At 42.3% G+C, this 16883-nt stretch overlaps 1 protein-coding gene across 1 annotated transcript in view; it reads left to right on the forward strand.

Annotated features, from left to right (window-relative positions):
• Positions 1-16883, forward strand: part of SAMHD1 (SAM and HD domain containing deoxynucleoside triphosphate triphosphohydrolase 1) — a 187914-nt gene that overhangs the window by 17744 nt on the left and 153287 nt on the right. Inside the window, exons 2-3 of the mRNA XM_069751984.1 lie at positions 12420-12486; positions 13151-13223. Coding sequence (XP_069608085.1) covers positions 12420-12486; positions 13151-13223 — 140 coding nt within the window. The remainder of the gene's footprint in view (positions 1-12419; positions 12487-13150; positions 13224-16883) is intronic.

The raw sequence follows: 16883 nt of genomic DNA on the forward strand, positions 1-16883 counted from the left end.
TTTTTAACCCCTTTCTGATGTGACATACTATCCTGTTGAGGTGGGTTGGGCCCGTATGCCCACCGATGGGATAGTACATCATAGCGATTGGCCGCGCTCACGGGGCGATCGCGGCCGGGTGTCAGCTGACTATCACAGCTGACATCGGCACTATGTGCCAGGAGCGGTCACGGACCGCCCCTGGCACATTAACTCCCTGCACACTGCGATTGAACATGATCGCAGCGTTCCGGGGGCATAGGGAAGCATCGCGCAGGGAGGGGGCTCCCTGCGTGCTTCCCTGAGACCCCCGGAGCAACGCTATGTGATCGCGTTGCTCCGAGGGTCTCCTACCTTCTTCTCCCTGCAGGCCCCGGATCCAAAATGGCCGCGGGGCTGCATCCGGGTCCTGCAGGGGGGTGGCTCAGAGCAAGCGCTGGTAAGCCTGCAGCCCTGCATGCCAGATCGCTGATCTGACACAGTGTGCTGCAAAGTGTCAGATGAGCGATCTAACACTATAACAAATTTAAAAGTTATAGTCCTCAGAATAAAGCGATGCAAAAATGATTCCTTTTTCTATAAAATAGTTTTTATCGTAAAAACATAAAAAATGATATAAATGAGGTATCGCTGTAATCATACTGACCTGAAGAATAAAACTGCTTTATCAATTTTACCAAACGTGGAACGGTATAAACGCCCCTCCCTACCCCCCACCCCTCCCCCCCAAAAAAAAGGAAATTCATGAATAGCTGGTTTTTGGTCATTCTGCCTCACAAAAATCGAAATAAAAAGCGATCAAAAAATGTCACGTGCCCGAAAATGTTACTAATAAAAACGTCAACTCGTCCCGCAAAAAACAAGACCTCACATGACTCTGTGGACCAAAATATGGAAAAAATTATAGCTCTCAAAATGTGGTAACGCAAAAAATATTTTTTGCAATAAAAAAAAGTCTTTAAGTGTGTGATGGCTGCCAATCCTAAAAATCCGCTAAAAACCCCGCTATAAATAGTAAATCAAACCCCTCTTCATCACCCTCTTAGTTAGGGGAAAAAAAAAAAAAAGATATATATATATATATATATATATATATATATATATATATAGATAGATAGATAGATATAGATATACAGTTAGGTCCATATATATTTGGACAGAGACAACATTTTTCTAATTTTGGTTATAGACATTACCACAATGAATTTTAAGCAAAACAATTCAGATGCAGTTGAAGTTCAGACTTTCAGCTTTCATTTGAGGGTATCCACATTAAAATTGGATGAAGGGTTTAGGAGTTTCAGCTCCTTAACACGTGCCACCCTGTTTTAAAAGGGACCAAAAGTAATTGGACAATTGACTCCAAAGCTATTTCATGGACAGGTGTGGGCAATCCCTTCGTTATGTCATTCTCAATTAAGCAGATAAAAGGCCTGGAGTTGATTTGAGGTGTGGTGCTTGCATTTGGAAGGTTTTGCTGTGAAGTAAAGGAGCTCTCCGTATAGGTGAAACAAGCCATCCTTAAGCTGCGAAAACAGAAAAAACCCATCCGAGAAATTGCTACAATATTAGGAGTGGAAAAATCTACAATTTGGTACATCCTGAGAAAGAAAGAAAGCACTGGAGAACTCATCAATGCAAAAAGACCTGAGCGCCCACGGAAGACAACAGTGGTGGATGATCACATAATAATCTCCATGGTGAAGAGAAAACCCTTCACAACAGCCAACCAAGTGAACAACACTCTCCAGGAGGTAGGTGTATCAATATCCAAATCTACCATGAAGAGAAGACTGCATGAAAGTAAATACAGAGGGTTCACTGCACAGTGCAAGCCACTCATAAGCATCAAGAATAAAAAGGCTAGACTGGACTTTGCTAAAAAAAAACATCTAAAAAAGCCAGCACAGTTCTGGAAGAACATTCTTTGGACAGATGAAACCAAGGTCAACCTCTACCACAATGGTGGAAAGAGAAAAGTATGGCGAAGGCGTGGTACAGCTCATGATCCAAAGCATACCACATCATCTGTAACACACGGCGGAGGAAGTATGATGGCTTGGGTATGCATGGCTGCCAGTGGCACTGGGTCACTAGTGTTTATTGATGATGTGACACAGGACAGAAGCAGCCGAATTAATTCTGAGATATTCAGAAACATACTGTGTGCTCAGATCCAGCCAAATGCAGCCAAACTGATTGGTCATTGTTTCCTACTACAGATGGACAATGACCCAAAACATAAAGCCAAAGCAACCCAGGAGTTTATTAAAGCAAAGAAGTGGAATATTTTTGAATGGCCAAGTCAGTCATCTGATCTCAACCCAATCGAGCATGCATTTCACTTGTTAAAGACTAAACTTCAGACAGAAAGGCCCACAAACAAACAGCAACTGCAAACCACCGCAGTGAAGGCCTGGCAGAGCATCAAACAGGAGGAAACACAGCGTCTGGTGATGTCCATGAGTTCAAGACTTCGGGCAGTCATTGCCAACAAAGGGTTTTCAACCAAGTACTAAAAATGAACATTTTATTTAAAATTATTGAATCTGTCCAATTACTTTTGGTCCCTTTAAAAACAGGGGTGGCACATGTTAAGGAGCTGAAACTCCTAAACCCTTGATCCAATTTTAATGTGGATACATTCAAATGAAAGCTGAAAGTCTGTACTTCAACTGCATCTGAATTGTTTTGTTTAAAATTCATTGTGGTAATGTCTATAACCAAAATTAGAAAAATGTTGTCTCTGTCCAAATATATAGGGACCTAACTGTGTGTATATAGATAGATATATATATATATATATATATATATATATATATATATATATATATATATATATATATATATATATATATATATATCTATCTATCCATATATCCATATATCCATTTTACCGTTGGGGATAGGGTTAGGGTTTGGATTACATTTACGGTTGGGATTAGGGTTAGGGGTGTGGTTAGGGTTATGGTTGGGATTAGGGTTAGGGGTGTGTTGGAGTTAAGGTACCGTCACACTAAGCGACGCTGCAGCGATACCGACAACGATCCGGATTGCTGCAGCGTCGCTGTTTGGTCGCTGGAGAGCTGTCACACAGACAGCTCTCCAGCGACCAACGATGCCGGTAACCAGGGTAAACATCGGGTTACTAAGCGCAGGGCCGCGCTTAGTAACCCGATGTTTACCCTGGTTACCATCCTAAAAGTAAAAAAAACAAACGCTTCATACTTACCTTCCGCTGTCTGTCCCCGGCGCTGTGTTTCTCTGTACTGGCTGTGAGCACAGCGGCTGGAAAGCAGAGCGGTGACGTCACCCTGGTTACCAGTGAAGACATCGCTGAATCGGTGTCACACACGCCGATTCAGCGATGTCAGCGGGAGAGCCAGCGACCAAATAAAGTTCTGGCCTTCTAGCCCCGACCAACGACATCACAGCAGGATTCTGATCGCTGCTGCGTGTCAAACTGAACGATATCGCTAGCCAGGACGCTGCAACGTCACGGATCGCTAGCGATATCGTTTAGTGTGAAGGTACCTTTAGTGGTGTGGTTGGGGTTAGGGGTGTTTGGATTAGGGGTGTGTTTGGGTTAGGGTTTCAGTTATAATTGGGGGTTTCCACTGTTTAGGCACATCAGGGCTCTCCAAACGCGACATGGCGTCCGATCTCAATTTCAGCCAATTCTGTGTTGAAAAAGTAAAACAGTGCTCCTTCCCTTCCGAGCTCTCCCGTGCGCCAAAACAGGGGTTTACCCCAACATATGGGGTATCGGCGTACTCAGGACAAATTGGATAACAACTTCTGAGGTCCAATTTCTCTTGTTACCCTTGGGAAAATAAAAATTTGGGGGGCTAAAAAAACAGTTTTGTGGGACAAAAATGATTTTATATTTTCACGGCTCTGCGTTATAAACTGTAGTGAAATAGTTGGGGGTTCAAAGTCCTCACAACACATCTAGATAAGTTCCTTGGGGTTTCTAGGTTCCAATATGGGGTCACTTGTGGGGGGTTTCTACTGTTTAGGTACATCAGGGGCTCTGCAAATGCAATGTGACGCCTGCAGACTAATCCATCTAAGTCTGCATTCCAAATGGCGCTCCTTCCCTTCTGAGCTCTGCCATGCGCCCTAACAGTGGTTACCCCCCGGTATAAGCGTACTCAGGACAAATTGCACAACAACTTTTGAGATCCATTTTCTCCTGTTACCCTTGGTAAAATAAAACAAATTGGAGCTGAAGTAAATTTTTTGTCAAAAAAGTTAATGTTCACTTTTTTTTTTTAAACATTCCAAAAATTCCTATAAAACACCTGAAGGGTTAATAAACTTCTTGAATGTGGGGAGTACCTTGAGGGGTGCAGTTTTTAGAATGGTGTCACACTTGGGTATTTTCTATCATATAGACCCCTCAAAATGACTTCAAATGAGATGTGGTCTCTAAAAGAAATGGTGTTGTAAAAATGAGAAATTGCTGGTCAAATTTTAACCCTTATAACTCACTAACAAAAAAAAAATTGTTTCCAAAATTGTGCTGATGTAAAGTAGACATGTGGGAAATGTTACTTATTAAGTATTTTGTGTGACATATCTCTGTGATTTAAGGGCATAAAAATTCAAAGTTGAAAAATTGTGAAATTTTTGTCAAATTTCCGTTTTTTTTTCACAAATAAACGCAGGTAATATCAAAGAAATGTTACCACTATCATGAAGTACAATATGTAACAAGAAAACAATGTCAGAATCAGCGGGATCCGTTGAAGCGTTCCAGAGTTATGACCTCATAAAGGGACAGTGGTCAGAATTGTAAAAATTGGCCCGGTCATTAACGTGCAAACCACCCTTGGGGGTAAAGGGGTTAATGTTTTTTTAATTGCAGTGTTACTAATCTAAGTTGTTTGACCCTTGCCTTATACTCTATGTATTGCTGCTCCACCATCTTGTGACCACAACTTCTGATTGACCGGAAGTCAGAGGTAACGGTCACAATCTCTCAATCTAAGAAGAAGGAATCGCATCCAATCCAGGTGATGAAAAAATTCACAACAAACTTTATTCTGCCATGATGCAACGTTTCGACCAATGCAGGTCTTTGTCAAGCATACACAATACTTAAAATATAGTGTGGTGGCACATGCTCACCAGTCACTAACAAGGTACTGCCCACTTAAAATAAATACAAAATACCTTGTTAGTGATTGGTGAGCATGTGCCACTTCACTATATAAGGCTGCCATTTTATGTATTGTGTTTGCTTGACAAAGACCTGCATTGGTCGAAACGTTGCATCATGGCAGAATAAAGTTTGTTGTGAATATTTTCATCACCTGGATTGGATGTGGTTCCTTTTTCTTGCTGGACTGTTTTGTTTCCAATTGGGTCGTTGGACTGGAGCGGGCATCATAACATGGATGTGCTGTTGGCTGCTTTCTACCTTCATTAAGCTCTCAATGTAAGTGTATGAGAGCCACTTCCTGGCCTTTTTCTGGTCTCTTTCTGGCTCTCATAGACTTACATTGAGTAGTAACGTCTAGCTTGCCCAGCAATCACTGGAGTGATTCAGCAGGTCAAAAACTGCTGGAGACGGACTGGAGTAGCACAGAGAACAAATGAAGATGGCAGCTGGTGAGTAGAAGACCAGGGGCAGGAAACTTGGATTAGTAGCACCACTCCAATGCTGCAATTAAAAAAGCTGGAGTGGAGCTTTAAACATCAATACCTTCCCCATCCAAAAAATTTTAAAGGTGTTGTTCAGACCCAGTACTCACACAACCTGTTCTCAATTGCTATATTTCCCCCCCCACCAATTTATAAAATAACAGCTTATACTCACATCCTGCGCCAGCGCTGTTCCTGCCATAATGCAGCCCATCAACAGCCACTTCACTCTTGCTTCATTCAGACGAAACCTTGCTGAAAAAATAATGCTGCAACATAAAAACTATTTTTTTAATGAGTGTACTATTATTGTGTAATTGTAAGGCTATGTGCTCACGTTGCGGATTAGCCTTAGGAATTTCTGGTGCGGATTCTGCCTCTCCTGGCAGAAAACGCAGCTGCGGATTTGTCGCATTTTTTTGTGTGTTTTTACTGGTTTTTTTTTTGCGGATTTACTGTGTTTTTTTTTTTTACCCCTGCGGATTTCTATAATGGAATGGGTACAAAAACGCTGCAGATCCGCAAAAAAGAAGTGACCTGCTATTTCTTTTAATCCACAGCGTTTCCGCATCAGATTTTCCGCACCATCAGCACAGCTTTTTTTTTTTCTCATTGATTTACATTTTACTGTAAATCAATTGCGGATTTGCAGCGTTTCTGCACCGCAAAAAACACTGCGGATCCGCAGAGAATCCGCAACGTATGCACATACCTTAATAATTTTTCCTACATTGGGTAACTTATGTGCCTTTGCAAACAACTAGTCACGATGTGCGGAAAATTAAGATAATGTACAAATGTGAACATAATTCTACATTTATGATCTGTTCTGTTTTGCGACTTCACATCATAACCTTTGTCCTAGGTGAATCATTGAGATAAACAGAATGGGTGTCGCAATATATTTTGAGAAACAAGCTTTTTGGCACTATACAGATCATGCGCCTTAATTGATACCTGAACAATAATAAGTACATTTAGGACTACTCTGGCGTAATGAATGCAGTAATATACTCGACGGAGGCTGTTTTCAGCAGTGCACCACGTGAGCGCATTTGTAACCTGCTGGATTACACTTTCTACTGTGTCCATCAGAAGGCTCTTGAGTCTCAGACTTGCATTGAGAACATTTAGAAGTAACATCCACACTGAAAAAATTGTGTGAAAACGGCAGAGAATGGCATTCGGTGACTATGTTCCTGCACTCGTTGCCTATACACACCTTATTGCTATTGTAAGAAATAAATTTAAAAAATCACCAAAGTGTTACTTTAATAAATTACCGTATGAATTTTCTTTCACAAACTGCTGTGCATTTCCATTGTTAAACTGTCACCAACTACTGCTATAATAAAGGAGGTTTCCAGGGTCACATATTCTGATTCTCTGGCCAGCCACTCCTGATGCCAGAGGAAGGGATCATATGCCTCTTGTTTGACATCCACAGTTAATGGGCAAAGGTTTCTGAAGTTTGGAACCATTCTGAAATTCTCTAGCAGCAACAGTAAAAAAAACAGCCCTTATGCAACTGCATTTACGAGAAACTGAAAAGGGCTCTGTGATTGTGGAAATTAAATATTCTCGACAATGACTGGGTAGACTCCTCTAAGCAACCCTCTGTTTTGTCCTGACACCAGGATCATGTTTGGAGAAGATGCATATTAGGCTAACTGTGCACTGATTTCACACAATTAGCCAAACGTCTCCATTAGGAAAAGCTGCCATGTATCCGCAAAGTGTATAGACCAAACAAAGCAGACTGCGCTTGCCTATAAGGACTACTGCAAAAACTGCATATTCTGTGGCATACAATTTTCTGCAAGGGATCCCTATGATGGATGGATGCCACAGCAGCCAACCACTTTTGGGTGTATACACTCATGAACTGTATGCGGAGTGGCTGCCATTTTTATATTCATGACCTATTTTGCGAAAATGTTTGTTGGCCATCCCCTTTAATAGGAGCTGTTTGTTTTGGGCTTTTACAAGTATTGGCTATTTTAGTTCCCCTAATGACGTTATGTGCAGGGCGTTTAAAAGGCTTTTCTCATTTTTCTTTATGATCACCTTGCTCCCCAGCCATGGTTATCTTTTTGCCGGGGATGGTGAGTGTCAGAAGATTGATAGTTGAGAATAACAGCATGGTCGTACCACTGGTCCAAACTGAGTGCTTGTCAATGCTGCTTTGCCTCTACAGCTTGGGAGGAGAACTGCAGGGTTGCTGAGACCGGTTGGGTCCAGTGGTGTGAGCAGGCTGTTAAGCATAGAGCTTTAGTCTTGCGCGCTCCTTACCTAGGTAACCGGCACTTTGCCTCGGCAAGTCGCTCTACATTATAACATTTAAAGATTCCTCTATTATTGGTAATAAGAGGTAAATTTGCAGAGTTGATCGTTTTAACAAGCACTCTTGCCCATTGATGGACTTGAGACAACAGCTTTAACAAAGCTAATGGATGGCATTATTGACACATTCATTTACATGGAGCTGGCAAAAAAAAGTGTAGAATGAAGACTTTCTAGACAGAACAGAAGCATCTCTACTGGTCACAGAAGGTGAAAAAACTGTCAGAGAACCTCCAAAAGCAGATGAGTGGAAGCATGTGACCAAAAGAAGCAAGAAGACCATGGAGAAATCACCAACCACACAACTGAAGAACCGATATCAAATCTTTGTAGAGGATGAAGATGGCACACCTAAGAATGAAGCAATACCAGCAAGCAAAAAAGAAAAGGGCACACAGCAACAAGTGACAGCAAAAAGTACAGCCAAGAAGCAACGAAGAGTGGTGGTGGTGGGAGACTCACTACTGAGAGGCACAGAAGCAGCCATCTGCAGACCGGACATAACTGCAAGAGAAGTATGCTGCCTTCCAGGTGCGATGATCAAGGATGTGACCGATAGGATACCAAAGCTCTTCAGCTCCAAGGACGTCCACCCATTTCTTCTGATACATGTTGGCACCAATGACACGGCAAGGAAGGACCTACCGACAATCTGCAAGGACTTTGAAGAGTTGGGGAAGAAAGTAAAGGAACTGGATGCACAGGTAGTTTTTTCTTCTATCCTTCCAGTAGACGGGCATGGCACCAGGAGATGGAACAGGATCCTTGATGCAAACAACTGGCTAAGACGATGGTGCAGACAACAAGGATTTGGATTCCTGGACCACGGTGTGAATTACTGGTATGATGGACTCCTCGCCAGAGACGGACTACACCTCAACAAACCTGGGAAACACACATTCGCCAGAAGACTCGCTACACTCATCAGGAGGGCGTTAAACTAGAAGAAGAGGGGACGGGAAGAAAAACATTAGACTCGAACAAAGACGACCCAGGAAAACATACTCAGAAGCGAGGTAAGAACATTTCTAAAACAATCCACAGTGAGGAGATTGGAACAAAACAAAATCCTCTGAACTGCATGCTCGCAAACGCCAGAAGCCTGACAAACAAGATGGAAGAACTAGAAGCAGAAATATCTACAGGTAACTTTGACATAGTGGGAATAACCGAGACATGGTTAGATGAAAGCTATGACTGGGCAGTTAACTTACAGGGTTACAGTCTGTTTAGAAAGGATCGTAAAAATCGGAGAGGAGGAGGGGTTTGTCTCTATGTAAAGTCTTGTCTAAAGTCCACTTTAAGGGAGGATATTAGCGAAGGGAATGAGGATGTCGAGTCCATATGGGTTGAAATTCATGGAGGGAAAAATGGTAACAAAATTCTCATTGGGGTCTGTTACAAACCCCCAAATATAACAGAAACCATGGAAAGTCTACTTCTAAAGCAGATAGATGAAGCTGCAACCCATAATGAGGTCCTGGTTATGGGGGACTTTAACTACCCGGATATTAACTGGGAAACAGAAACCTGTGAAACCCATAAAGGCAACAGGTTTCTGCTAATAACCAAGAAAAATTATCTTTCACAATTGGTGCAGAATCCAACCAGAGGAGCAGCACTTTTAGACCTAATACTATCTAATAGACCTGACAGAATAACAAATCTGCAGGTGGTTGGGCATTTAGGAAATAGCGACCACAATATTGTGCAGTTTCACCTGTCTTTCACTAGGGGGACTTGTCAGGGAGTCACAAAAACATTGAACTTTAGGAAGGCAAAGTTTGAACAGCTTAGAGATGCCCTTAATCTGGTAGACTGGGACAATATCCTCAGAAATGAGAATACAGATAATAAATGGGAAATGTTTAAGAACATCCTAAATAGGCAGTGTAAGCGGTTTATACCTTGTGGGAATAAAAGGACTAGAAATAGGAAAAACCCAATGTGGCTAAACAAAGAAGTAAGACAGGCAATTAACAGTAAAAAGAAAGCATTTGCACTACTAAAGCAGGATGGCACCATTGAAGCTCTAAAAAACTATAGGGAGAAAAATACTTTATCTAAAAAACTAATTAAAGCTGCCAAAAAGGAAACAGAGAAGCACATTGCTAAGGAGAGTAAAACTAATCCCAAACTGTTCTTCAACTATATCAATAGTAAAAGAATAAAAACTGAAAATGTAGGCCCCTTAAAAAATAGTGAGGAAAGAATGGTTGTAGATGACGAGGAAAAAGCTAACATATTAAACACCTTCTTCTCCACGGTATTCACGGTGGAAAATGAAATGCTAGGTGAAATCCCAAGAAACAATGAAAACCCTATATTAAGGGTCACCAATCTAACCCAAGAAGAGGTGCGAAACCGGCTAAATAAGATTAAAATAGATAAATCTCCGGGTCCGGATGGCATACACCCACGAGTACTAAGAGAACTAAGTAATGTAATAGATAAACCATTATTTCTTATTTTTAGTGACTCTATAGCGACAGGGTCTGTTCCGCAGGACTGGCGCATAGCAAATGTGGTGCCAATATTCAAAAAGGGCTCTAAAAGTGAACCTGGAAATTATAGGCCAGTAAGTCTAACCTCTATTGTTGGTAAAATATTTGAAGGGTTTCTGAGGGATGTTATTCTGGATTATCTCAATGAGAATAACTGTTTAACTCCATATCAGCATGGGTTTATGAGAAATCGCTCCTGTCAAACCAATCTAATCAGTTTTTATGAAGAGGTAAGCTATAGGCTGGACCACGGTGAGTCATTGGACGTGGTATATCTCGATTTTTCCAAAGCGTTTGATACCGTGCCGCACAAGAGGTTGGTACACAAAATGAGAATGCTTGGTCTGGGGGAAAATGTGTGTAAATGGGTTAGTAACTGGCTTAGTGATAGAAAGCAGAGGGTGGTTATAAATGGTATAGTCTCTAACTGGGTCGCTGTGACCAGTGGGGTACCGCAGGGGTCAGTATTGGGACCTGTTCTCTTCAACATATTCATTAATGATCTGGTAGAAGGTTTACACAGTAAAATATCGATATTTGCAGATGATACAAAACTATGTAAAGCAGTTAATACAAGAGAAGATAGTATTCTGCTACAGATGGATCTGGATAAGTTGGAAACTTGGGCTGAAAGGTGGCAGATGAGGTTTAACAATGATAAATGTAAGGTTATACACATGGGAAGAGGGAATCAATATCACCATTACACACTGAACGGGAAACCACTGGGTAAATCTGACAGGGAGAAGGACTTGGGGATCCTAGTTAATGATAAACTTACCTGGAGCAGCCAGTGCCAGGCAGCAGCTGCCAAGGCAAACAGGATCATGGGGTGCATTAAAAGAGGTCTGGATACACATGATGAGAGCATTATACTGCCTCTGTACAAATCCCTAGTTAGACCGCACATGGAGCACTGTGTCCAGTTTTGGGCACCGGTGCTCAGGAAGGATATAATGGAACTAGAGAAAGTACAAAGGAGGGCAACAAAATTAATAAAGGGGATGGGAGAACTACAATACCCAGATAGATTAGCGAAATTAGGATTATTTAGTCTAGAAAAAAGACGACTGAGGGGCGATCTAATAACCATGTATAAGTATATAAGGGGGCAATACAAATATCTCGCTGAGGATCTGTTTATACCAAGGAAGGTGATGGGCACAAGGGGGCATTCTTTGCGTCTGGAGGAGAGAAGGTTTTTCCACCAACATAGAAGAGGATTCTTTACTGTTAGGGCAGTGAGAATCTGGAATTGCTTGCCTGAGGAGGTGGTGATGGCGAACTCAGTCGAGGGGTTCAAGAGAGGCCTGGATGTCTTCCTGGAGCAGAACAATATTGTATCATACAATTATTAGGTTCTGTAGAAGGACGTAGATCTGGGTATTTATTATAATGGAATATAGGCTGAACTGGATGGACAAATGTCTTTTTTCGGCCTTACTAACTATGTTACTATGTTACTATGTTAATTAGAAGAAATGTTAATTTTTTTTTTATGGAGATATCTTAGATTTTTTTTGTGTTTAAAAAAAATAAATAAAAAATCAGACTTCTTATTTCCCAGTCTCCTACCCCACAGCACTGGTCACTATTGAGCATGTACATCAAGTGCAGCACAGATTCATCTGCGCTAAAAGCTTGGATCAGGAACAGAACAGACATTTAGAGGACATTTCATAACCTTCCCAAATTCTAATGACCACATTTCCAGCGCACATCCCGCAGTGTACTACTGCACCTAATTTATTGTATATTTTGAAAGTCTGATTCGGTCCATTTTATTTCGACACCAACTCTGATTCTGCAGCCCTGTGTTTAACACTGATACACTGATATTCGAGTCACAAGAGGCTCCCTTTTTTGTTTTCTAGAATTCAATTACTATCAGGCATTTCATATTCTTCCACATGACTTACCCCATATTTTTGCCTTTTCTTCCAGAAAATACAGTAAAGGGAACCATTCTTCAGTACCTCACAGAAGACCATTTGAAAGAAATGAACATCAGGTAGCATTTTATTTGCTGGTTACTTCTGTATAGGATTGTGCACGTGACTTTTTACCATACAGTGAACAAAATAATAAAATGAAAGGTTCACTGTCTATAATTGTCTGGACATAAAGGGCCTTATGGATATGTTTGGTGTATGCAGCAGAATCCTTCCTTGCAAATAAATTGAATATTGGGGTGCTTTCATGTTGTGCTCCGTCACTTGTTCATTGGCCACGTCCGGGTATGTGTTCGAACCCCCTCCAAAAAACGCGATTTGGACGTATGCACCGACAGGGCCATAGACTATAACGGTGCTGGAAGAATAAACGTGCGCTCTGATGTGCGCCCTTTCGGGCATATACACCTAATGGAGGCAAACACTCAGAATCCGTTTAGTACGTCTGAGTGTCTGCCTCTAATAGGAGTGCACTCTTGAAAATGAATGAAAATTTTTTACCACTTTCACACATTCATTATGTAACCTCAGTATTTGTAAGCCAAAACTAGAAGTGAAGCAGAGGAACAGTATAATAGAAACACGTCACCACTTCTGCATTTATCACCCACTCCTGGTTTTGACTTACAAATACTGATGTAAAATACAGAACATGTTAGAGTGGCCTAATCGCATTTAGAATATTATTTATAATTCAACTTTTTTATATTTTCTCTTCACCAGCCCTGTAGGAAAAAGATTGCAAGTACTCCATAGTTTTCGTTTGCTATGTCAGAACGCCAATCCTAATATGAAGGTATGTCACTATCCCTACTTCAGCTCATGACTGCTAGGAGAAATTCTGATTCTGCCACCTAAAATTTCCAGACAAACATGAATACATTTGTTGATACAATCTGATGTAATTGAAAGAAATTGAAATATTGATATCACAGTTTCTGAAACTTCTTGGAACTCATGCACTGAACAATGAACATAAAGGCCCCAATTCATCAATTGTGGGTGGAGGGGTGGGAGGGATCGTTGTCATTTTATCTTTTCTTGTCTGTTTGTGCCAAGCGCCTCAGACTGTGTGCTCAATACTTGAAGTATTGAGACAACTTCAAAGACCTTTAAGATTTGTCTGGCATTTTAGCCCCCCTTTTTTAAAATTTTAGAGAAAAAAATCACATTATTCTTTCATTAAGTTTAGAAAATACGTTCGTTTTCAAATGCGCAACATTAAAAATGACTACAAGTTTAGCACTAGGATACCGCAGCACAAATGATGAATGATGGGCTACTTGAACTCCCAAATGTCCATGACCATAATGCCAACCAAAAAAAAGCCACAGACAAAACCAAGTAAAGTTAACTTAATTTTATTTATTTTTTTGTTGGTTTTTAACTAATGAATAAGGAGCGAAAATAGAATTAGTCTTACCGGTAATTCGGTTTCTAGGAACCTTCCACGACAGCAGTATCGGAGGATGTCTCCCCGACCTAATAGGGGACAGGAAACAAAGAGGTTAAATACCCCTCCCCTTCCTGCAACCACCAGTGTTTTTTCTGGACACAGTAGCATGTATAGTTACCACTTAAGTGCAGGAATCATCCAATAAGAATATCAGATAGGGAGGGAAATTAGTGCTGTCGTGGAAAGTTCCTAGAAACAGAATTACCAGTAAGACTAATTCTATTTTCACCAGTCCCTTTCCACGACAGCAGTATCGGAGTAATGCCAACAGCTAATTTCTTAGGGAGGGACCACTGCCTGCAGAACGCGTCTGCCAAACGATAGGTCCCTATTGAAATTTAGTCTGTAGTGCCTGGTGAATGTGTGGACTGACGACCAGGTGGCGGGTCTGCATATCTGCTCAGATGATACGTTCCCTCTCTCTGCCCAGGAAGTTGAGACTGAACGGGTGGAGCGGGCCTTCAGCGATGCCGGAGGTGCAAGCTTCTGAGATGAATACGCTAGACAAATGGCTTGTTTGATACAGTTATCGATTGTACTTTTAGCTGCCTTTTTGCCTTTATTCCGTCCTGTCAGCTGGACGAATAGGTTTTGGTCTATCCTCCAATTTTCAGTCTGTTGGAGGTAGAAAAGGACCACCCTCTGGACATCCAGGGTGTGAAAGGCTTCTTCCTTCGGATTAGAGGGATTTGGACAGAATGAGGGTAAAACGATATCCGAGACCACCTTAGGCATAAAGGAAAGGTCTAGCTTAAGGATTATGCTATCCATGGTGATGGTTAAGTATGGCTCCTGTACTGACAAGGCCTGCAGCTCTCCTATACGCCTATCGGTAGTGATCGCTACTAGGAAGACTGTCTTAAGGGTCAGGATTTTTAAGCTGATGGTTGATAAAGGCTCAAATGGGTCCCCAGTCAGACTATTCAGGACTAGGTTCAAATCCCAAGGAGGGGTCTGGACATGGAGCCTAGGGCGAATCCTAGTTGCAGAAACGTCTAACCCCGTGGTGGCTTGCTAAATCCTGATCAAAGAAGGAACTAAGTGCTGACACCTGAACCTTCAGGGTACTAGGTGAGAGTCCTAGATCCAGTCCCCTCTGGAGAAATTCTAAGATTTGTGCAATATTGGGATGGAATGGATCAGGGTTGCTGGGAAAACACCAGGATGAAATTTTTTTCCCAAACCTTGCCATAGATGGTGTTGGTTATTGGTTTTCTACTTTTTTGTAAGGTCTGTATTATGTCATCTGAGAGACCTCTGGCTTTCAGAATCTCGGCCTCAGTAACCAGGCTGCCAGTTTCAACCTGTGTAAGTCCGGGTGTAGCAGGGGTCCCTGCTGAAGAAGGTCGACTATCTGGGGCAGAAGTATCGGGCCCTCTAGAGACATGTCTGTCAATGTGCTGTACCAGCTTCTTCCTGGCCACCTTGGTGCCACCAGAATCGTTGTGACTCTGTCTGCCCGGATCTTTTGTAGTGTTCTTGCTAACATAGGAATTGGCGGGAAGGCGTATGCCAGAGCGAACTTCTAAGGATGGGAGAAGGCATCCAGTCCTTGCGCTTCAGTTGAGGGAGAAGAAAGTACTCAACTTCATGTTCTGACTGTTGGCAAACAGATCCACATTGAGACTTCCCCCACCTCCGGACCAGGGATAGGAAGACCTCTTGGTTTAGAGACCACTCCCCTGGATGGAAGTCCCTCCTGCTGAGGAAGTCCGCTTGGACATTGTCTGATCCCTTTATGTACACTGCTGTAATGGATAGGTGTTTTTCCACCCTGGAAAAAATCCTTGCAGCGGTTAATTTCAGGCTGGTGTATTTCGTGCCTCCTTGGTGTCTGAGGTAGGCCACTGTAGTCGTGTTGTCGGACATTACACGTACATGGTGACCTTGGATGAGGGTAGATGCGACTTTTAGCGCCTCCTCTACCACTTTTAGTTCCCTCAGATTTGAGGAGCTGGACCTAATGTTTGGGGGCCACAACCCTTGAAAACCTTCTACTCTGGCACCCCAGCCTCTCTGGCTTGCATCCGTTGTGAGCACCTTCAGAGGAAGTTGATCCCAGCTGAATCCCTGTTGAAGGTTTCGGGAGTTCAGCCACCATGAAAGGGAGGATTCCACGTGACTGGGGAGAGGAATCCTCTTGGTTAATGCATTCTGGCATCCCTTCGAATGCAGCAGGATGTGAGATTGAAGGACTGTTGTGTGGGCCTGGGCCAAGGAGACTACTTGGATGCATGACGTCAAAGAGCCCAGGATTGACATAGAGTCTCTTAAGGTCGGGGTCCTCTGAATCCTGAATCTAGAAATCCTCTGGACGAGGTCGAGTTGACGGTCCCTAGGTAAGAAGGATTTTCTTTCCCCTGAGTCCAGAAGAACTCCCAAGAATTTTTTCCTCGAAGATGGATGGAGATCCGACTTTTCCAAGTTCGGAATCCACCCCAGGGATCTCATGATATCACATCCAGATTTAGACGAGGAATGGATGGAGCGACAATAAGAAAATCGTCCAGATACGGGATGATACAGATCCCCTGTTGTCGGATGAAGATCACTGCTTCCGACATGATCTTGGTAAAAACCCGAGGAGCTGACGAGACTCCGAATGGAAGGACATTGAATTGATAATGGCTGACCCGATGGTCTTGGGCAACTGCAAATCTGAGGAACTTCCTGTGGTCGGGATGTATCGACACATGATAATATGCGTCCCTCAGATCTACCGTAGCCATTACCCAATCCTGACCAATAAGCGGGATTGTTGATCTGATTGATTCCATTTTGAATCTTCGATATTTGATCACCACCTGATTTAGGGGTTTCAGGTTTATGATGATCCGGTGTTTCCCATAGGGCTTTTTTTTTTTTTACCAAAAATAGGTGAGAATAGTGACCCTCTCCCATTTCCTGATATGGTACCCGGGAAATCACCCCCTGCCTGGAGCAGACCAAGAAGATCTGAAATCAGGGATTCTCGAAGGTGTGTAGACTGTAGGGAGATAA

This window comes from Ranitomeya imitator, chromosome 2, assembly GCF_032444005.1.
Source record: "Ranitomeya imitator isolate aRanImi1 chromosome 2, aRanImi1.pri, whole genome shotgun sequence".
Classification (NCBI taxonomy): Eukaryota; Metazoa; Chordata; class Amphibia; order Anura; family Dendrobatidae; genus Ranitomeya; species Ranitomeya imitator.